The sequence below is a fragment of the Numenius arquata genome, chromosome 5 (assembly GCF_964106895.1).
Source record: "Numenius arquata chromosome 5, bNumArq3.hap1.1, whole genome shotgun sequence".
NCBI lineage: Eukaryota > Metazoa > Chordata > Aves > Charadriiformes > Scolopacidae > Numenius > Numenius arquata.
This window is the reverse complement of record NC_133580.1, coordinates 45,345,607-45,367,602: the sequence shown is the minus strand read 5'-3', so window position 1 is coordinate 45,367,602 and position 21,996 is coordinate 45,345,607. Positions and strand designations below refer to the sequence as shown.

The window sequence follows — 21,996 nt, the reverse complement described above, 5'->3', positions numbered from 1 at the left end:
GGGCTCCTTCCCCGCCTCTGAGCCCAGCAGGCCAGCAATAATCATCGCAAGAGCCATCAGCATCGCAGTCGCGCTGAGGCCAGGCTCACGCCTGTGGACGGCTCTGCCAGCACAAAGCGAGGGCAGCGAGCCCAGCCCCGTGCTTGCCCCAGGATCACCCTCGCCACCAGCACCGGGTGCATTTCAGCCCTCCCCAGGATTACTGCAAACAGCAAATCAAAGCACACACTAATTTATCCAAGGAGAAATGCCTAGCACATTTCTGCAAGGTCCTCTGCCCGATGGCAAATCCGTGGCCTCCAGTTCACCTTCTGACCTGCCCTTATTCCCTTGCTCTGCCTTTAAACCATGTGACAGGAGGATTTGGCTTAACGTGTGTTGCTCCAGAAGGAAAGGAGGAGAAGGAGCTCAGAGGGCCCGGAGGTAATCGCTGGCTCCCTGCCCGCAGCACAGGGGCATTCCTGCAGCCATGGGGCTGGATTAAGGCGGGCACACACCCCGGTCCTCTCCCAAGCCCTGCTGCTTGCTGCTCCCCATGTCTCCAAGCTCCTCTGTGCTGATCAGGGCAGGTGGTTTGCAGAGGTTTAGCATTACAGGAGCAATCCCTCAGCTCTCTCTTGGTGCTGCCCAGTGCCTGCCCCATCCTGCCTCTGTGCTGCCCTTGCTCCAGGTTGGATGTAGGTCCTGAAACTGGTGGGACCCTCCCTGCATCCTCTTTGCCGTGCCCCCAGGACCAGGCTGCACCAGTTGCACTGCCAGGAAGAGCTGGCATCTGGCACGGCCATCCAGCAGCAGCTCACAGGGCCCAATGTGTGTGTGCTAGCCAGCAACATCTGCCCTGGCCCCCCCCGGCAAGTGACTGGGCATGGTGGGCAGGAGGGGCCAGCTGGAGCAGCTCAGCCACCCTCAGGGGGCTGGGCAAGAATTAATTAACTTCAGGCTGGGGAGATGTGGGAGGGAGGGAATAGATGTGCGCAGGGACCCTTTGCAAAGCCTTGGGGCTCAGTCAGGAGGCAGCGAGCAGCATGGGCGCAGGTGGTGGAGGAGGACACGGGTTCATTGGCGGTGGAGTTGTAGGGCTCTGCCATGGAGGTACCTTGAAAAGGTGATTTCCAGCCGGAGGGATGGACCTGCCCAGGTCACCCCGACTCCATCCAAACTCATCTGTCTGGGCTTGCAGTTTAGCAGACGACAGAGGTTTAACCTCACTGTCGCCAGATGCTTGGAGGGATCTTAGTGAGGAGGCAGCAGCTGCTGCAATGGGCTGGGGAGGGGGATGCCTCCTGCCTGCCACCCTTCCTGCCACCCTTCCTGCCACCTGTGGACCCATCCCATCCCATCCCATCCCATCCCATCCCATCCCATCCCATCCCATCCCTGTCCCCAGAGCATGCACAGACACAAGCTGAGGCCATGGGAGCAAAGCCAGCCCCTCTCTCTGAGAGCCTAGGGCCTTGCAGAGTGCTTGGGGGAGTGCACCTGGGGGTCACATGTATGGGACAACCACCCCCGCCAACTGGTGTGTCCATCTCGCAGTGCAGGAAATAGGCTGCATGGGCCCCTGGCTGGTGTAAAATGGTGTTACATGCCTGTGGTGGAACAGTTACCTGCTGGCAGGAATTGTTTTTGGAAAGCTTGTGCCAAATGCTTACAAATGGCTGTTCCAAAGCCAGGGAACCTGCTCACCGACTGGGTCCCCAGTATCGTCCCCCGCAGCCATGACTGAGTCCCCAGCCAGTGCCAGTCCCTCAGCTCCCCATCCCAGTGTTTTGAGCAGGAGCAGCTCTGTTGGGGTTATTCCTTCCCAGTGCCAGGGCCAAGCTCCCCCCCGAGTTCTGCTCCCCATACCATTGGCATTGCCCCTCACCACAGGCCCAGCTCTGGGGAGGTTTTGGCCACCTGGACATGGGCTCTTGAGCCTCTCGCAGTGCAGGAGAGTTCTGCAGCATTGTGTCCTGAGTCCCAGGTTGTAACAGGGCTGGGGATCTCCTGAGGTCTCAGCTCCCACCCTCTGCTCCAAGGGCAAACCGTTCAGATCAGCTTGCTCAGGTCCTTATCCTGCCAGGTTTCGGATACCCCAGGGATGGAGGTAGCACAGACTTTTCAGACCCCAGTTCTCACATCAACAATGCTCACAGTGAAGGGTTATTTTTCCTAATATCGAATCAGCCTTTTGATTTCTGCAGCTTGTGTCCTTTGGCCCCTGGTCCAGTCACTGTGCTCCCCAGGGAAGGATTTGGCCCTGTCTCCTCCCTAACCCACCTTCCCTGAGCTGTGGGTGGCAGAGAGGTCCCAAGATGTCCCCATGGCTGCTCAGCCCCCCTCTCCCAACCCCTCCACTGTCTTGTGTTCCTTTGTGGGCATTTTTCTGGGGCTGGGAGCCCCTGGTGGGAAGGGAGCCGTGGGGCTTGCCCCAGTGCTGGGCAGGGGGAGGTATCACTGCCCTGCACTCGCATGGGGCACCATGTCCCAGCCTTGTCCTTCCTCCCTGAAAGACCCCAGAGAGCACACACAGGGGTGGGCTGCTGGAGGGGGTTCCCTGACACCCTCCCTGCTCTACCATGTCTGGCTGTTACCAGCCCTGGTCCTGATGCCCTGCCCTGGGGACTGCAGGAGGGATAGGGATGGGGACAGGGATGGGGATGGGGACAGACAGCCTCTCCACACACAGCCATCCTGCCAGCTAAGTGGACCCTTAGTCTCACTCTGGGCACTGGGGGTTATTGCATGTCTGCTGGTGAGACTCCTTCTCTGGAGTGCTGCTGTTCCACCAGCCCCGCACCCAGGGGACTGTCCTGCCTGGCTGGTCCCGCTCATGCCCGAGAAGAGGCTGCACCAGTGGTGAGATGTGGCACTGGGAGCACCAGGAGGATGCACCTGAGGAGGATGAGGGTCTGTGCGACCCTAAGAGCTGAGCGAGAGGGAGATTGGCTAGAAATATGGCTGGTAGCTCAGTAAATTTGAGTGTGGAGAACTGGAGAGATGGGGGGTGGCTGGCGGGTGTGGGGGGTGGCTGTCTCACCCACGGCCCATGGGAGCACACTGCTTAGAGGGATGAACAGGAGCAGCAGAACAGGTGGATAAGGGGGGATTAAGCTCCCACGTGAATGGAGCATCACCCCTGAGCCCCCAAGCCACGCTCGGAAAGCTCCAGCTCCATCCTCCGAAGCACCAGCCAGCTGCACATCCCCAGCCGAATCCCTGTCTGGCGGCATCCAGCGGCGAGGTGGCCGCAGAGTGACATCTAATGGCAGTGGGCCGGGAGGGGACATGACCCAGCAGCCACCTTCCTCACTGGGGGCTGCAACTTCTGCAAGTGAAGCCCTCCTGTGGCCCCCAGCCCCAGCTCCCCTCTGGCAGCACAGAGCTGACAAGGACAGGGTTCCTCCTTGTCCCCTACCTCTTCCCAGGCACTGACGGGACACCTCTGCCCTCTGTTGAACAGGCTCACAAGACAGATGCCAGGAAAATGGGGCTCCATGACCATGGGCTGTCTCCGAGCATCACATCCTTGATCTCTCATCTGCCCCACAGCCCCATCCTCAGAGCAAGCCATTGCTCCGCACTGGCTGCAGACTCGCTTTGGGGCATAACACAGAGGAGAGAACATGGAAGGCATCACAAGTCTCTGGGTGAATCAGCCCTGCCCAGCCCCACAGCTGCCTGGTTCTTCCCAGCTCTCCACACTTCCCAAACCAGGGCAATAAAATCCTTCCCAGCTCATCCCAACAGACACTGGCTGCATGTTGCTTTGGGTTTTATTTCCAGACAGAGGAATAGCGCACAGGGTACAGGGGCTGCATAGCACCCCAGTGGGCAGCACTCTGGGGCGGTGGCTTTGATGGGGGGACAGAAGGACAGTGGAAATGAAGAGGCTTCCCCCAGGCTTGCACTGCCATCAGGAGATTATTTTTTTCTGGGATTTCACTGCTGTAGAGCAGCCCTGAGCCATCACAGCTTGCTGGTGCCTGGCACATGTGGTGCACCATGTGCGGTGGTGAGCACAGGCCATGCCCGGCGTGAGAACAACATCCACGGTGGGAATCGATGAGGGGCATGGCAGGGCAGGAGAGGGGCAGGAGGAGCTGTGAGGGGATGGAGACAGGGTTGGATTGTTCCCAGGGTGGTGGCTGCCAGCTCAGCCATGGCTCTGCCACCCTGGAGATGGGGAGTGATGGTGTGGCCTGCCTGGATCCAGCCAGGAAGAGGCTGTGCGCTTCCAGCACCACATGCTACAGTTGCTCCTGGGCCAAAGAAGCCATTGGCTTAAGAAGCTCCATCCACCTGGAAAAGGTTAGGGGCTAGTTGGGGAAACTCTGGCCATGGTGGAGCCCATGAGGCCAGGGGTGCAGCCAGTGCATCATCCCAAGAGGTCAGCACTCATGTACAAAGTGAAGCCCCTCTGGGATGAGCCTGCAAGGGCTAATTCTGGTCTTCATGAGGCTCTGCCCTTCCTGTCCTTTCCCCAGCTCCAGCAATAACAAGCAAAAGCTGTGGTGGCAGCACATAGCAGCCTGGCTGGGCCAGATCCTGGCCGTGTGTGAGACCGGACCCACATCTCCCAGCCCCATGCTGAGGCATTGCTGAAATGCTCTGGAGCAGAGTGCACCCCACAGACCCCACCATGGGGATCCCCCAGGAGCTCGGGGGGTGGGGTGGGGGGGTGTCCTCAAAGCTGGCCTCACCAAGGTCCCTACCTGCACTTGCTCCTGTTTGCTTCTCAGCTCAAAAGTGTCCTCAGCACCAGACCAGTTCCAAAACTTCCTCATCCTGGATGGGAGGATAGGGAGTTGCCACCCATGCTTCCCGATAGGGTTCGGCTCAGCCCAGGGTCCCTATCCCTCCTCTCTTCATCCCAGCTGAGGACATTACCTGGGCCACAGCTTCACAGCCAGAAGGGCTAGGGCAGCCACGCAGAGCACCGCCATCAGCAGCCCAGCCAGGACAGTGAAGGCCAGGAGGTAGGTGAGAGCTGTGGGCAGAGGGGAGACAGGGCAGATCCCTGCTGGCACCAGGGCTGCCGGCTCGGCAAGACCAGAGCTGGGTCAGGGAGCCCTGCAGGGATGTGGGCTCCCCCTGGTCCTTTTCCCTGTGGCCACAGCCTCAGCATGGCCCTGGTGTGGGGTCAGTGTACATGGGACCCTCCCAGGCCTTGGGATTCTCTGTGAAAGGTGAAAAGGACCCTAGGGAGGTGGTTGTGACAGCCAGCTGCAGGCGGGGGACACCCCTCAGCACCACTGCCAGGACCCCGGAGCTGGGGACAGCCAGTCAGTGAGTCCAGGACACACTGCAGGGGGTCACAGGGTGGCATGGCACTATAATGTGACCCCACTGGGACCAGGCAGGGACACTCGCTGCTCCTGGCTGCCCCTGCCTACGTCACTGTCCCCTGTACCAAGGGGGAGGACGAGCTGGCATGTTTCTGTGTGTCACCCCAGGCTGGATGGTGTCCTGTCCCCTGCCAGCACCCAGGGATGGGCAGTGCGGGGGCAGTCACCCAGCACAATGACAAGCAGCAGCATTGTGTTTTGACATTTGTCAAACCCAAGCCAATTCCTTCTCACCTTTTTGATCACTCTGCAGCATTCAACTCAATTTTCTGTTTCTGTGGGCTTTTCTAGTCCTTTCATAAAACCCAACCTGGGATGTTTTGGGAGAAAAATCTCCCTGAAAGCAAATACCCAATTCTTGCAGTAAAACCCTCTCTCTTTTCCTGTCCACCTAAAGACTCATGGTTTATTCAACCCACTTCTGCTGGTCATCCCCACTGCTCTGAAATCATCTTTCTGGCACAATTCCCCGTTCCGCTCAGAGCCCCCCCTGCCCCCATCACAGCACCCCAAGGGGGGGACAGCCCCACTCACTGTGCACGTCAAAGTAGGCGCCGGCCGTGGCGTTACCCAGGGGGTTGCTGGCCACGCAGGTGTACTCCCCGGAATCCTCCTGCCCCAAGGCCCCGAGCTCCACCCGGAGGGTGTTGTGGGAGAGGGAGGCACGGACCCCCTTCATGGTGGCTGGGGCCAGGCTGGAGGCCAGGAGCCGGCCATGGTGGTACAGGGCAATGGTGGAAGCTGGGTGGCTATCAGCTGTGCACAGCACGATGCCCACCCGCCCGTTGCGGTTCTCCAGGAAGGTGCTGATGGACACATCCCGGGGGGAGTCTGCATGGAAGAGATGGGGCTGGAGGAGGGCCATGTCGTGGGACCCCCCCAACGCTGGCCCAAACCCTCACCAAGGGCTGCCTACCGCATCCCTCCTCCAGTCTGGATCAGCTCCAGCCCATCCAGCCTGGGGCTGGTGGTTTCATACCCTCTCCTGCTCTTTGCTTCCCCCCACCAGCTGGAGACACGCCCCCCTCCAGTCTGGAGTATGTTGGCTCCTCATCTGACTTTCAAGGGGTATGTGCAGCCACTGCTAGACAAAACCCTGACATCTTTCCCAGGTCCAAAGGTAGAGGAGCAGGGCAGGGAGAGGAGGAAGAAGAGGAGGAAGGCCCCCTTGCCACAGCAGGGCCAAGCGAATGGGACACATGTGATGCTGAGCTGGATGCACCCCACATGTCAGGGGCTCTGCACCCCATCCTGCCCAGTGTCCTGTCCACGAGGGGCTGGGGGACACTCACAGAGCACACTGAAGCTGAGCATGGCCGAGGCAGTGCTGCCCCTTGTCCCACTCGCCCGGCAGTGGTAGGAGCCGGTGTCGGCACTGGAGACATGGGTGAGGACAAGGGAGCTGGCTGGTCCCTCCTGCAACCACCGGCTGTTCTTGTACCAGGTGTAGTTGGCCTCTTCCCCCACCCAAGGGATGGCTGAGCAGGTCATGGTGGCTGTGGTGCCTTCGGGGACTTCTGGCGAGGGCTCAACCATGATTGTGACCCCTGAGGAGGCGGAGGGGGGCCAAAGAGTCAGGAGGTGCCCAGGGCTTGGGTTTGCACAGGGCACCATCCTCAAACCCCCTGAAAGTCTCCTGAAACCCACGCTCCCACAGGAGAGGAACCTGGGACCCTGACATGGGTCTCACCATGACCACGGCTCGGGGCTGCCCTCACCTCCCACGTCCAGGCGCAGGGACGAGGACACGGTGCCGTAGCTGTTGTTGGCCGAGCAGATGTAGAGCCCTGTGTCCCGCAGCTCCAGCTCCCCCATCTCCACCCGCAGGGAGTTGGGGGCCACCTGGATGGTGAAGCGTGGGTCGGCCAGGCCCCATGTGGAGGCCAGGGGCGTGTGGCCGGGACCCCGGTGCAGGGCTATATCGGAGGGTGGGAAGCTGTCAACGATGCAGAGTAGGACCGCCTGCTGTCCACCCCGGGGCTCCACCAGGGAGATGAAGGAAGGCTCCTGGGGTGCATCTACAACGATAAGGACAGCGTTTCCCCCCCGGCCTGCCTCCCAAAACAGCTCTGGTGGCAGGGAACCAGCCAGTGGGGCTTGGGGGGTGACAGGTTTGCTGCTGGCTGTAGGCTTGGGGGGAGAAAAGGGGCGCGCGATGTGAGGTCAAGGAGCACCTGGGACCAGCCCCCCTCCCCGGGCCAGGCGCTGGATATCACCAGGTGGCGACATAGACCGTCCTCCCAGCCGCGACGCCGCGACAGCGACATCCCTCCCGGGGTACCCTGGGCACCCCTTTGCCGGCAGGACCCGATGCCCGCCCTTCCCTCCCGCCCCCCCAAAAAATGCAGCCACCCCTCACTCACAGAGCACCCGCAGGGCGGCGGGAGGGGCCCGGCGGCCGCGCAGCCCCCTCCCCGCCCGGCAGGCGTAGGCTCCCGCATCCGTGCGCCGGGCAGCGGGGAGGAGGAGGGAGGCGCCGACCCCCTCCGCCAACCACCGACCGTTCTTGTACCAGGTGTAGACGGTGCCCGGGCGGGCACCCGCGTCCCGGCAGGTCAGCGTCACGTCGGTCCCCTCGGGCACCTCGGCAGAGGGTCGCACCACCACCCGGACGGCTGGGGAGAGCGAAGCGGAGCTGGCCCTCACTGGCACAAGGTTTGCCCTCCTCGGCTGTGGCTGGGAAAAGCTTTTCCCGGCTTCAAAGCCCCCGTCCCCCTTCAGTGGGGGGCGTGGGTGGAGTGGGCATCCCCCCCTCCCCCCCCCAAGCGGGCAGCAGCAGCTCCCTGCCCTTCCACCAGCCCCACAACATTCCTGACCCCCCTGGTTACTCTGCTTCCGGACAGCAACACTTCTTTGGGCCATACCCCTCGATGCCCACACCAACCTGCCTGGGGGTCCCCAGTCAGAAGCCCCTCATGCCCCCATCCCACAGCAAAGCTGGACTCACCCTGCACATGGAGGGGCAGGAACGCATGGGTGCTGCCAAGGAGGCTGCGTGCCCGGCACTCATACTCGCCCTCATTCTCCTCGGAGGCCTCCCGGAGCTCCAGCCTCAGTGTGTTGGGAGCAGGGGAGATGCGGCTGCTCTGCCTGGGGTGGTCACCTCCCGTGGTGGGGCTGGAGGCCACTGGCTGCCCATCCTTGAGCAGGGTGATCTCAGACAGGGGGTTGCTCTCCACGGTGCAGAGGAGGATGACCGCCATCCCCTCTCCGCTCTCCACGAAGGCCTTCATCTGTAGGTTCCTGGGGGGGTCTGTGGGAAGGAAAGGCAGGGGAGCAGGGAAGAGGTAGACTGTAGGACCAGCAGCATCTCGGTGAGTCAGAGCACCCCCAGCCTGCGATGCTCAAGTTGGGATGGCTGCTCTCACGGTCTCGTCTGTGCTGTGAGCTGGGGCGGTGATGCTCAGCTGCCAGGCTCCGCTGCCTGCAACACAGGACCTGCTCGGGCAGGCGCTGCCTCTTTCCTCAGCATCCACCATCCCCTTGAACCAAGTGGGCACTCAAAACAGGGCTCAGGGTCATTTGCTGAGCTTATTTCTATCCTGCAGCTCCAGCCATGCCAACCAGGTGTGGGAGCACTGCACAGCGCATGGCCCATCCCAGCTGGGTGCTCCACTCCCTCCCCAGCCTCAATAAAAAGTACCCTTTGCCCATCGGTGTGTGGAAAACCCCAACAGCGAGGCTTGAGCAAAGGCAGGGCAACTGGGGGTATAGCTCATGCCCATAATGCCAAGATATTTTTAGCAGCATCTGTCCAGCATTCCCCATCCCAGATCAGGAGGAGGGAGAGAAGCAACGGGGTCTGGGGTTGCTGGGGTCTAAGGCTCTCTGGAGGAAGTTTCCAGGAGTGCTCCTCAACACTCACTTCTCACAGCAGATTTATAAGTTAAAGCCGTCTTTTTCTAATAAAAAGGGAAAAAAAAAATTTACATTCTGACTTGCAACTACATTTTTTTGCGCGTCTTTTTTTAAACAAAGTCTGGTTTTCATTTTCCAAATCAGGAAAGAAAAAATAAAATCCCACAATCTTTCCTGAAAGCCAAAGATTTTTCTGTTTCAGTTTGGTGCAAAGCATAAGGACAAACTTGGGGCGCTTGGAGAAGCTTCACTGAAGTCTTCTGCAGATGAACTGGGGCTGTTTGGCCAGGTCTGCTTGTGGGGGTCCGACACAGGACTGGGGTATAAAGCTTGGCTTAAGTATCACCTGGGACAAAGGCTTATTTTTATTGAGCTCTCCAAAACCAAGGCAGGCCCCATTAATGACCCCAGGAAGGTTCCCAGTCAAGAGGACCAGCCAAGGTACAAGTGACACCCCAAGGACCTCCCTACAGCGTGGCCAGGTCCCTGCCCTGGGGGGTGCCAGGGACCTCCCCCCCACAGCGTGAAGCCCCCTGCCTGCAGGGACTCACAGAGGACGTTGAGGGTGGTGGGGGCAGAGCTGCGGGTCCGTGCCGGGGTCTGCACCGCGCAGTGGTAGGAGGCGGCATCGGTGGCAGCGACACTGGGGAAGGTGAGGGCTGGAGCTGAGCTGCTGCTGAACCAGACCTTGTTCTTGTACCAGGCGTAGCTCAGCACTTCCCCGCTGCTGCTCTCAACTGCACAGGTCAGGTTGACGGCGTCGCCTTCCTGGACGTCTGGGGAGGGGGAGACCCAGACCCTGGCAGCTGCAGTGGAAGAGGAAGGCGGTGATGTTTGGGGAGAGCAAGTTGGACAGGAGGGGATGGAGGGTCGCCTGGGCAGGAGGCTAGTGGGACGTTAGGTGGGAGAGCTGGTCCCATCCGGGACTTTATCTTGTGCCTCTTTTCCCATCATTCCAGACAAGAAGTGATGAAGATACCACATCCCCCTCCCTGCCAACCCCTCGCTGCCCCTGTGGCTGCTGTAGGACAGCCCAGGGTGATGCCCACTCTGCGAGCACAGCCAGGACGGTGTCATGGATTAATATGGCAAAGCCAGCCCTTTGCATCTCCTCCGAGAGGAGCTGCAGTTCCTTCACCATGTGTGGGGGTGATTCATGCAGCTCTCTGGGAACACCTCTGGCATAGCCCTCCGTTCCCATAAACATGCATCTTCCTCTGTTTCTTCTCTGTTTCTGTGCTGTCCATCCTACTCCAGCTTCTCTCCCCTCCTTTCCCCACAAGCATCCTCCAGCAGTGCTTGCCTTCACCTCTTCACCATAACCCCCTGCTTCCATCACTCCCCCCACTGCTCTCACAGCTCCATCCCACCCCCATCCCCTGCCTGCACCCGACCTGTCCCCGGAGGCAGCGCCAGCCCCGCACTCACTGCCTGCCGTGAAGTTCGCCATGGTGCTGCTGTTCCCGTAGGCGTTGCTGGCAAAGCACACGTACTCGCCCTCGTCTTCCAGCAGCACGGGGTGGATGCTGACCCGCAGCGTGTTGACGGCCAAGGCGACGCTGAGCCGTGGTGGGGCGGTGGGCTGGGGCAGTGCCATGGAGGCCACCAATGCCTGGTCCTTGAAGAGAGCCAGCTCTGCCCGTGGGTTGCTGTCCACTGTGCACTGCAGGACGCCCCGCTGCCCCTCGGGGGTCTCCAGGAAGGAGGTCAGCACCGGAGCCCGTGGAGGATCTGCCCAGGCCAGATGTTACACGGAGGGAGAGCAAATCCCGAGTCTGCACCCAGAGCCCCCCAAGGCCAGGCTGTCTGGCCCCAGCTCTGGCCTGGGAGGTCTTATGTCTGCCCCAGGTCCTGGGTGGCATTGCCCTCCTCACGTGTCTCAGACACCTGAGATGTTTGCGGTGGCTCCTGGCACCTCTCAGCCAGCGCCAGGGCAGCACCAGCCCACACTTGCAGCGAAAGCATAAGCCACACTTTATCCTTCCAGAATTTTCCCCTCCACCACAGACAGACAACATTTCTCCTAACTGAAGTCTTGAAAAATGTGAGTAATTTCAGGTCAATTGAAAAATGTTGTTCTAACAGAACCAAAATATTTGTTATTACATTTTTTCCCCCTTTTTATGCAACATGCATAAAACAGCTCAGAGGTGCAGTGGCCACACCCCTTCTCATTGAAAAGTTCTGCTTGAAAAGGGACGTGACCAACCAGGCTGGGTTTTACTCAGACTAGGAGTTTATCGAGGAGATATGCTCCCATAAACTTTCCACTTTAAACACTTTGGCATTTTCTAAGGGCGGAGGATGTTTTATTACAAAGTTTGTAGAGCTCTAGTTCAAGTCCTGTGTGTGGGACATGCAGCGTTTGGGGACAGTACCAGCAGCGAGGGCTGTTCAAGGCACCCATTACGTGCCAGCCATAGGCCTGTGTGGCTGAATGGCCTTGCTCAGCATCCCATCCCCAGCACCATCCCATCCCTGGTACCATCCCGCTCCTGGCACCATCCCACTCCCGGCACCATCCTACCCCCATCACCATCCCATCCCTCCATCCCTGGCACCATCCCACCCCTGGCACCATCCCATCCCTGGCACCCCACTCCCCCCTCCTCGCTTCAATTCCCAGGAAGGTCCTACTCACAGGAGATGTGCAGAGCAACGGACAGGGAGATACTGGTTCCCGAGGGGCTGCGGGCTCGGCAGTGGTAGGAGCCAGCAGCAGAACTGGAGATGTGGGGCAGGGGGAGGAAGTTGTCAGGGCTCTCCTGGAGCCATTCACTGTTCTTGTACCAGGAGTAGATGGTGTCGTCCTGCTGCTCTCCCACCACTTGGCACATCAGGGAGACATCGTCTCCTTCCTGCACTTCCGTGGATGGTGAGACGAGGACTCGGGCAGCTGGAACACGGAGAGAGGATGCCACCAGCTCAGAGGGCATTGCAGCAGAGCTCAGCACTGCCAGTCCCTGATCAGCCCCGACACAGCACAGGATGGAAACAAAACCCTCATCACTTCCATAGCGTGCATCACAGGTCTTGCTCTGACTGGGGAGGTCATGGACCCTCAAAACCCTGGGGCTTGCACTAGACATTTATTTTTCGGAAAACATGTTGCTCCCTGTCCCTGTTAGCTGGATCCCCACTTGTGGTGTCCAGGGCTGAGGCTGTTTGAATACATGTGCCTGGTGCATGGCGGGTGACGTGAGCTAACACCTCCAGAGCCACAGCCGGAGCCTGAGTGGGATCCTGCAGCACTGGGCGGGAGCACAGACACCGGCTCCCATGTGGACACTTCCATGGAGACACATTTAGATCTATCAGTCTGAGGGCCAGATCCCAACCCGAAAAATTAATTCAGTCCAGGATTCCTGCTAAGCCCCCCCCAGGTAACTCGGGTGCTGCCTCGCTCCAGGGTCTGGCTGCAGAGGCGAGGGGGTCTGGGTGCTGGTTAGGCACCAATGCCCACCTGCAGCCAGAAAGCCCCCCAGGGCACACAGTCAGGTCTCAGCTCATTACACTTAAGGCCCAGCACAGGGACCCCCCCAGCAGGGATGGGGACACCCCATCCCACCCCCTGGCGAGCTGCTGAGGAGGCAGGCGGAGGGGCGGCTGGACAAACCACACCACAAAACAGCCGGTGCCGGCCACTGCCCTGCGCTGGCCTCTGTCTGACATGGTTTAGCACAAAGCCATGTCCCTGCTGTGGCCCGGGGGCAGGATCACACCCGGCCCCCGCAGCTCCGTCACTTTGGGTCACCCGGCCGCAGCCTGCTGTGCTCGGTGACATTTCTCTGCCCTGCTGTCACCGTGAGACAGCACCGGAGTGTGCACTCGTCCCGTCAGACAGTGCCACTGCCAGAAATCATGCAGAAAAGGTCATATTTGCTGTCAGCTCCCTCCTGGCCCCCAGCCCAACGGCCCCTGCCCCCAGTGTCGCCCACCCCACCAGCGGGACCTGAGCATGGTGTGGACACGAGCTGGTTGGCACAAGGTACTCACTCTGCACGCGGAAGTACAGGCGGTGGGACGCGGTGCCGTGCGCATTGGTGGCGGTGCAGCGGTAGCTGCCCTCGTCTGCCGGTGTCACCTCCCGGATCTCCACCCGGAGGGAGTTGGGGGTGGCCAAGGCACTGACCCGCGGGCTGGGGCTGCTCCCCACATCGCTGGTGGCCACCAGCTCCTCGCCCCGGTGCAGGGCCAGCCGGGCGGGAGGGTTGCTTGCCACTGAGCACTGGAAGATAGCCAGGCGGCCTCTCTCTGTCTCCAGGAACGCCGTCAGGCGGGGGTCCCGCGGCGGATCTGCACAGGGCAGGGAACGTCAGTGGAGCAGCTATCGCCCTCCAGCATGAGATCTCCTGGAAAACTGCAGCCACCCCCCGGCCTCCCAGAAAGAGAGGGAAAAGCTGCATTGCGAAGGGAAGGGAAGGGAAGGGAAGGGAAGGGAAGGGAAGGGAAGGGAAGGGAAGGGAAGGGAAGGGAAGGGAAGGGAAGGGAAGGGAAGGGAAGGGAAGGGAAGGGAAGGGAAGGGAAGGGAAGGGAAGGGAAGGGAAGGGAAGGGAAGGGAAGGGAAGGGAAGGGAAGGGAAGGGAAGGGAAGGGGAAAGAGAAGGGGAAAGAGAAGGGGAAGGGGAAAAGGAAAATCTCTGCCAGACTCGGGGAGACCACGCCATCCCCAGGGTGACCACAGTGTCCCCACCCACAGCAGCCACTCTCAGGGGTTTTCCAGGGTGTGCTATACCACACAGTGGTCCTCAAACATATAGATGCTTTACACCTTCAGGGTCACACACATGCCCATGCATCTGTTAAGCACGTGCTTGCTCAACAGGAAAGTAAAGATGCTGCAGGCGGTGGCACAGAAGGACAGACACCCACAGGAGGAAGCCCCAGGACATATATATGTACTCAAAGATCCGCACGCGCGCCCACATCAGCTCTGCTCAGACCCTGGGCACAGCTGCAGGTGTGAGCAGGGCTGAGCACATTTACACGGGCATAAGCTGCAGACCCTGAGGGAATAACAAGCTGCGTGTCCCGCAGCAGCCCATACGTACACAGCACGTCCAGGGAGACGGCGGGGGAGCTCCGGCTGCTGCTGTCGGTGGTGCCTCTGCAGTGGTAGAGCCCCGCATCCGTGCTGGCCACTTGCCGAAACACTAGGGAGGCGGCCGAGCCCTCGGCGAGCCACTGCCCGTTGTGGTACCAGGTGAAGTTGGGCAGAGCTGGGGAGTCGCTGCTCAGCCGGCAGGTCAGGTTGGCGGCATGGCCTTCCAGCACATGGGAGGACGGAACCACTGCGATGCTGGCAGCTACAGGCAGGGGCAGAGGCAGGAGGCAAACAGGCTCCGGCATAAGCTCAGCCAGAATGGCTATCACTGGCCACCCAGGGCTCCACCAGCCAAGGGGTGACATGTCAGCAGGAGGGTGCCAGTGGGAATCCCCTCAGAAGTGTTTTGGTCAGCATCCCTGGTCCTACATGGGTAGGGGTCAGCAATGAATCCCCACCAGGAGCTGGAGCCCTCACTCTGGCCATGGGGGAACCCTCCAAACCCACCAAGAGGGGCTGGAGGGTCTGGCACCCCCCTCCTGTAGCAGCCCCCACTTTAACCCCGCTCGTGCTCCATGCTAGCACCAGGTGACTTGTGCACAGCAGCTCTTTCAAGACAGACACTGTTTGGTACCCTGGATTTCATGGGTTCTGCTTGTTCTGTCCTCCTGCCACCATCACCCTTGATCTCCTGAGCTTTCTCCATCCCTGGCGTTCCCTTCCCAGCCTCCTTTCTTCCAGGATTTTCCCAGACACTGGGGAGATGTGTGGCATCTGGCTCTACTGTGCCCACCAACCCTTCACCACACTCACTCTCAGCCCTGAAGTCCACAGCCACGCTGGCGTTGCCCTGCAGGTTTACAGCCCAGCAGATGTAAGTCCCCTCATCCTCCAGCACCACATCCCGGATCTCCACCTTCAGGCTGTTGTAGGACAAGGTGGCTTGGACCCTGGGGTTGGGAGCTGTGGGGCAGCCCCATGTACAGGCTATCACTTCTTCTCCTCTCTGTAGGGTCAGGTTGGCCTCTGGGTCACTCTCAACAGTGCACTGGATGATGCCCAGGTGCCCACTCTGGGTCTCCAGGAAAGAGCTCATCACTGGTTGCCGTGGTGGGACTGCAGGGTTAAAACACCACTGGTGAGAATCCTATGGATTCCTGAGGATGGGAGAACCCCAAGAACCTTAGGGTTTGTTGCTGGACATCCCACAACCCTCCAGTTGCCAGATCCCAGGGTCTCATGTCTGCTGGCTCTCTGCAAGGGACCTGCATGCCCCAGGCACCTGTGATGGCACCTCTGTTGTCACCTGGCTTGAGCTCAGGGTCTGAGTGCAGGTGCCCAGCCCTACCCCAAACCCTGAAGCAGGTCTGCAGAGGTCCCAGTGGTTCAGGCATCTGGGATCCAGTTGTGATGCACGTTTCCTACCACAACCACAGAAAAATGCAATTTTGACTAAAAATTCCTATTGGCATTTTTCCTGGTTTGGTATCATGGAAGATTTTTATTTTGCAGCACAGAAAATATTTGGAAGGCAAAATCCTACCAGAATGTATTTTTCACAGGGACCATTTATTGTTCTGAGGAGTTGAATTTAATTTCATAGGACATTTTAAAACTCTTTGATCCCTGTGAATTTTGGGATTCTCCGAATTTCTCCTACCCAAATTTACAGACCTACCTGCAAAAGGGAATTTTCCACCCTCTCTGCATTTCTACCCAAGAGCTCCTTGGCTGTGTTCAGCAGTAATGTGTGAAATCTTGGGGTGGAAGCAGCAGGGGGGTTTCCCAGCAGGGCCACCCAGCCCGGACCCTGGACCCCCCTGGCTAGCCTGGCTGTTATGAGGCGGAGACCCCCCAGCAGCACTTACAGAGCACACGGAGGGGGACGGCTGCCGATGTGTCGCTGCTGTTGCTGCTCTGGACCCTGCACTGGAAAGTGCCTGCATCCTCACCACGGATGGAGGGGAAGCGTAGCGTCGGGGCTGAGCTCTCCTGCAGGCGCTTGCTGTTTCTGTACCAGGTGTAGAGGGTCTCCTCCGCCACCCCCCAAGGCCCCAGGCAGGTCAGGGTGACGGCTGCCCCTTCCCGCACCTCTGCCGAGGGCTGGATCAGGATCTCTGTAGCTGGAGGATGGAAGGGAGGGATGTCAGCGAGGGAGGGAAAAACTCTGCTGCAAACCTCCATCCTTCCCCTGGCTCCATCTGGCCAAATCCCCACACTCAGCTTCCCTCTAAGGCAAGACCTGAGCAGCCCCCTCCCTCACAGGAGCTTATGGCATCGTTGGCTGTGCCTTTGGTGGATGACATTCCCTGAGGGCACTGGATGTCAGCTGGGATGTCTCTACCCAAGCTGTTCACCCCAGCTCTCTGCCACCAGCAGAGACAAACTTTTCTGAGCCTTCACCTCCTCTCTCCGAGCACCTATGTTCAGCCCAGTGAATTGCTCCCAGGATAGGCTTGGTCCCCTCTGCCTGCTGGTGGGTGACGGGCTGTGCTGGAGGCATCTTGGCCAACTTGAAATTGGCCCAGCTAACCACTGTGGCACCCAAACTCATGTTTATTTTCTCCGGAATAGGACCCTGAGGTCCATTTTTGTTTCTTTTGACATCATAAGGGAGGCTCCTCTAGGACATGGTTTTGGGGAGATTTTCTCTCCTCCTTTTCCCTGGCCGCTGCCTCTGTCACCCCAAACCATCAAGGCTGGGGATCCAGAGGGTGCAGAAGATTAGGGGATGGAGCAGGAAGAGCTGGTCCCTGCTGTGTGCCCGGATGCTGGGCACTGCCAGGGGCTTTCGGGGACAGGGAAGAAACAGTTTGGACAAACTTTGCTAGAGATTTTGCAGTGCTTTGAAAAACAATACTCCAGAGCACCTCTAGCTCTGCAAGCGGCTTTGACCCCCCCGAGGTGGGGAAGGGCTGCAGGGATGACACAACCACCACACAGTCCCCAAGACACTGATGTCCCCTGATGCCATACAGGTCCCAGCGGCTCTCAGGGCTGTGTACCCCCCCCTCACCCCTCCCAGCCCTGCAGAAACAGCCCCAACAGCCCCAGGGGCGTTCATCGGCACCCAAGACCTGAGGCCAGGAGCCTGGCAGCCCCCTCGTACCAGGACTCACCGCGGGCAATGAAGGGCTTGGTGGCACTGGTGTTGCCATAGGCGTTGCTGGCCATGCAGCGGTACAACCCGCTGTCCTGCGGCCCCACGTCGCGGATCTCCAGCCGCAGGGTGTTGCGGGATGCGGTGACACCCAGCCGCTGGTGGGGGGCCGCCTGCGACCCGCTGGCCGCCACCAAGGTGCCGTCACGGTAGAGGGCCATGGTGGCTGGGGGGTGGCTGTCCACGGCGCAGCGGATGATGGCCAGCCTGCCACCCTGCATCTCCTGGAAGAGGGTGACGGTGGGGTTCCTGGGGGGGTCTGTGGGAGGGGAGAGGATGTTACAGCTCGGGAGGTACCAGCAGTGTGTCCACTATATGAATGTGGGGCACGTCCACCCCTGTCCCCCACAGCTGCTCCTCCAAGTGGCCTTCCCCTTTACGTAAGCGGGTTATATTTACTCACAGAAATGTCAAAGCCAAACCCAGGGCTATTTTATTTTTCCCCTGACTTGCAAAAGCTCCTGAGCTGTTATTATCATAGCTGGCTCCTCGGTTAGTAACCTCCCTGCAGTTCTTGGTGTGTAAACAGATTAGCGGAGGAGTGGGAGATGCTGCAAGGAACAGATGAGTCCCTTCTGCAGCAAATACCACTTAATGGTACCTTCAAATGCGGCTCATGACCAGAAATTGTTGCATTTATAGCAACTTCTACCCAGAAGGGCTGAAACCCCCCTTTCAACTGGACTCGAGGCATTTGGGGCAGAGATTTTGTTTTGACTCAGGGGGGTTTGCACAGCCCCTGGCACAAAGAGACCCTCATCTGGTGGGGACACACACAACCCCAACCCCTGACAGGAGTCATGGGCACTCACATGTCACGCTCAGGCTGATGGCCTGGGATGTGTCGCTGCCCCAGTTGTTCATCACCTTGCAGGAGTAATAGCCAGCATCGCTGGCGGCTACACGGTGGAAAAGCAGGGTGTGCGCAGTGCCCTCCTTGAGCCAGGCGCTGTTCTTGTACCAGGTGTAGTTGAGGTCCTGGCCCTCCCTGCCAGGGACATCACAGGACAAGGTGGTGGCCGTCCCCTCCTGCACTTTGGCCGCGGGGCTCACCGAGATCTCTGCAGCTGATGGAGACAGGGACGCATTCAGGATGGCCTTGAAGGCGGGAGAGCAGATGTCTCCCACTGACTCCCCAGCTCCTGTGGCACAGGACAGAGTCCGGGGACAGGCAGGACTCCCCTCTGCTCCCCAGGGATGATGATGGAGGCAGGAGGTGTTTGGGTTTGCTCCCTGCCACCAACACCTTGCCAGCTGGTGTTCAAGTTCTGGCTTTAATGCAAAGCCCCAGAGGCAAAACTCATGGTGGCTGCAGCAGCGTCCTTTGCCTCTTAGAGTCTGCACGGGGGGCTCTGGGGGAGCAGACAAGCCCCACCTGCTGCAGGCCAGGGGGAGATGCTCGCTGTGAGGCTCCAGCACAGGCAGGATCCTGGGTGATGTAGCAGACTGGGGCTTGTCTCCACTGCAGGATCTAATGGGGAACCCTGGCTCCCCTTCCCCACAGACCAACCTGGCTCCAAATCCCCGGGAGCTCTGGCAATTTCCTTCCCAGTGGAGGCAGTGAAGCCTCGTAGCCAGTTCTGGTTCCTGGACTTGGCTGGAAATCCCTCCCCACCCTGTCTTTGGGACTCACCACAGCCCTGTGATGTGAAGGACAAAGGATTCAGGCATGGCATGAGAGAGGCATCACAGTCTTCCACTGCAGACTCCCCAGCTCCTGGACCTCCAGCCAGTACTGGCCACCTGAGTGCCAGCCCCTACCCATCCCAGTCCAGACTCAGTGGGTAAACTCCATCCCACTCCCACGGCCCTGATGCCCCAACCTCGGGCAAGCTCCCGTGGTACTTACAGAAGACGTAGAGTGTCACGGTGGGTGCCACGCCAGCCCCGATGGCGTTCTCGGCTTTGCAGTGGTACTGCCCATAGTCCTCGCGGCGAATGCCCCGGAGGGTCAGGATCTGCTCGCTGCCCACAGCCACCCTGTCCTTGTACCAGTGGTAGGCAGAGATGGGGGGGTAGCTGCTGCTCACCTCACAGGTGAGGGAGACCGTGTCGCCCATGCGGATGTTCTGCATGGAGGGGTTGACCGACACTTGGGTGTCCTTAGGGGCATCTGTGGGGAGGACAGACAGACACAACGGGCAGCGGTGAGGCTGGGCAGGACACACAAGGCGCTGCCATAGCCTGTCCTGCTGTTTATTCATGAGTGTTTGGTGTGGAGAAAGGAGCAAAGGTCTCCCCCAAGCACAGGAGCTGGCCCTGGCGCAGGGACAGTGTCTTCTCTTAGAGGAGAGCTGGGAAAGGGGGCAAAGTGGTAACACTGGCAGCAGAGAGGGGTGGGCGCAGTGGTGGGTGCCAGCACATATCTGGCATTTCAGCAGCGTTCATGGGACTAATTCTGGCCCTGGCCATGGGGGAACAAGAGAGGGAGGGAGAAGCAAGAGGAAACTCTGCTCTGGCTTTTTGCAAAGGACATCAAGAGGGAGAGAGAGGAGGGGGCACAATGAGTGGCAGGAGGGGGACCCAGGTGGCGTAGCTGTGGCAAAAGTGACCCTGTCCCCATGCCCCGCTAAGCCAGCCCCTGTGCAGAGCTGCCCCACGTACGTCTCACCCGCAGGATGACCTCCCCGGTAGCCTTCCTGGAGCCATAAGAAACTTCACAGAGCAGCTTCTTGGAGTGGTCCTTCCAGGAGAAGGAGGTGGTGAGGGTCAGGTAGCGGCCAACCCCACTCGTGTCCAGCTGGACCCGGCCGGACACCGTGGAGACCTGGGGGTTGTAGCCCCCCCAGCGCAGGGCGACGTCACCCAGTGGGCAGACGTAGGGTGTAGAGCACTGCAAGGTGGACATTTGCCCCTCGGTTTGCTCCTCGCTGGCAGCAGTGCTCGGATGCTCCAGGGTGTCTGGGGATGGAGAGCAGAGGGTGGGATGCCAGCATGGGGTGAGCAGGCAGGGGGCTGGGAGGGGTCTCACCACCGTACCCACCTGAAACCCTCAGCATCACATCCCGTGCCGCTGACCACCGGTCGCCATTGACAATCTCAAAGCGGAACCTGTAGGGCCCGCTGTCCTCCGGCGTCACCTCCCGCAGCAGCAGGGTGCAGTTGCGGGCAGCGGGGTCCCCCAGGAGCTGGGCACGGCCCCTGAAGCGAGCATCCACCTCCTGGGCTGCCGAGTGGTACACCAGTGTCTTCTGGTTGTCGTAATCCTTGTACCAGATGGCCACGATGCCGTCGTCGGCCACCACGTTGTTGGGGTAGCTCAGGGTGCAGGGAACCAGCACGCAGGAGCCCCTGACGCCCCACAGGGACTCGGGGTAAGTGACCCCCCACGAGCCGAGGGCTGTGTTGGAGGGAGGCAGTGGGAAGGGAGGGTCAGGGGGTGAGCCATGCCGGGGTCTTCCTTGGGCTGCAGCCCCCTGCTCCCCTCCTGGGACACCCCCAGAGCCAGGTCACATCTCCTGAGCTGCTTCAACAGGCAGGGTGTTGTGATGGGCAAGGAGGGGCTCGTGCCCAGAAGCGGGAGAGGAGAATGGGGCGGGGGGACACAAAACAGCCTAGAGGAAAATTTTGGGGTGGAGAAGGACGACATGACAAGGAAAAGCTGGATCTGTGGGTGGTGCTTTTGGACAGTGCAAGGCAACAGCCAGATTTGAAAAGCAAAGGCCTAAAAAACTAGTAAAAAAAGACAATTTGCCCTTCTGGCCCTCCATAAGCTTGTTTCCTTGCTCCCCTCTCTGGCTCCTTGTCCTTTCTCTCATGCCCTAGCTGAAGTCCCTGCCACCCCATGCCCACCCCCACCCCTGCCTGTGGGCACCATGTGCCTGCCCGTTGAGAGGAGGGGGCACAGGCAGAGCTGCCATGTGGGGGCACGGCACAATGCGGCATATGACGACAAATCTCCACTGAGCATCTGCCATGCCATGGCCTGTGGGAGAGCCAGGACCAGCCTTGGGGTCCCCAGAGCCTGTCTGCCCATCCCTTGGGTATTGCGCATGGCTCCCGGCAGGGCCAGGGCGCCAGCGCTCCTGCTCCCACCCCTCCTAGTGTAAATCCAGGCAACCATTCCCTGCAGGGGACCAGACCATGCCAGAAGGGCAGGAGGCAGCGGGTGTCTCAGTGGCACTGTACCTGGCGGGACAAGGCTGGCCAGGAGGAGAAGCCACCAGGGCAGGCGCATGGCAGCACCCCAGGCACGGCTGGGTGTCCCTGGGGGCCGAGGCAGGGCTGGCTCACGCCATGAGGGTGGGAGGTGGCCGGTCCTCGAGGCTGGCATTCGGCAGAGGGGACCCTGGCAACAAGAAAGGGTGGCCAAAGGCCTTCAAACACATTGTGTGTCAACAGGTTGTTGACCGATGCAGGATAAATCCTGCTCGCAGCAACACCAGCGTCATTCTGGATGCAGCAGCAGCACAGCGGGGCCAGGGGACGGAGGCAGAGGGAGGTGCAGGGTGAGGGGGAGCCCCGGCTTTGCTGAACTCTCATGGGAGTTTAAGGAGCTAATCCGGCTTTTGCAGTGAGGTGACAAGGTTTACGGAGCTTGTTCGTGTGCCTCCGTGCGACGCAGGGAGCAAATGAAGAGTAATATAATACTGACACGGCAAATGC

At 59.9% G+C, this 21,996-nt stretch overlaps 1 protein-coding gene across 1 annotated transcript; it reads right to left on the bottom strand.

Moving 5' to 3' along the window:
• Positions 1-4,266: 4,266 nt before the first annotated feature.
• Positions 4,267-21,568, bottom strand: SIGLEC1 (sialic acid binding Ig like lectin 1). The gene is made up of 21 exons (XM_074147592.1): positions 21,520-21,568; positions 20,375-20,731; positions 19,996-20,292; positions 19,241-19,504; positions 18,204-18,458; positions 17,351-17,650; positions 16,100-16,354; positions 15,045-15,347; positions 14,239-14,493; positions 13,185-13,484; positions 11,830-12,084; positions 10,617-10,919; positions 9,740-9,994; positions 8,278-8,583; positions 7,694-7,945; positions 7,049-7,348; positions 6,623-6,877; positions 5,865-6,161; positions 4,873-4,972; positions 4,698-4,770; positions 4,267-4,284 (listed from the first exon to the last, which is right to left on the bottom strand). The coding sequence occupies exons 1-21, from the start codon at positions 21,566-21,568 to the stop codon at positions 4,267-4,269; spliced, it is 5,049 nt and encodes a 1,682-aa protein (XP_074003693.1).
• Between the last annotated feature and the right edge of the window lie 428 nt (positions 21,569-21,996).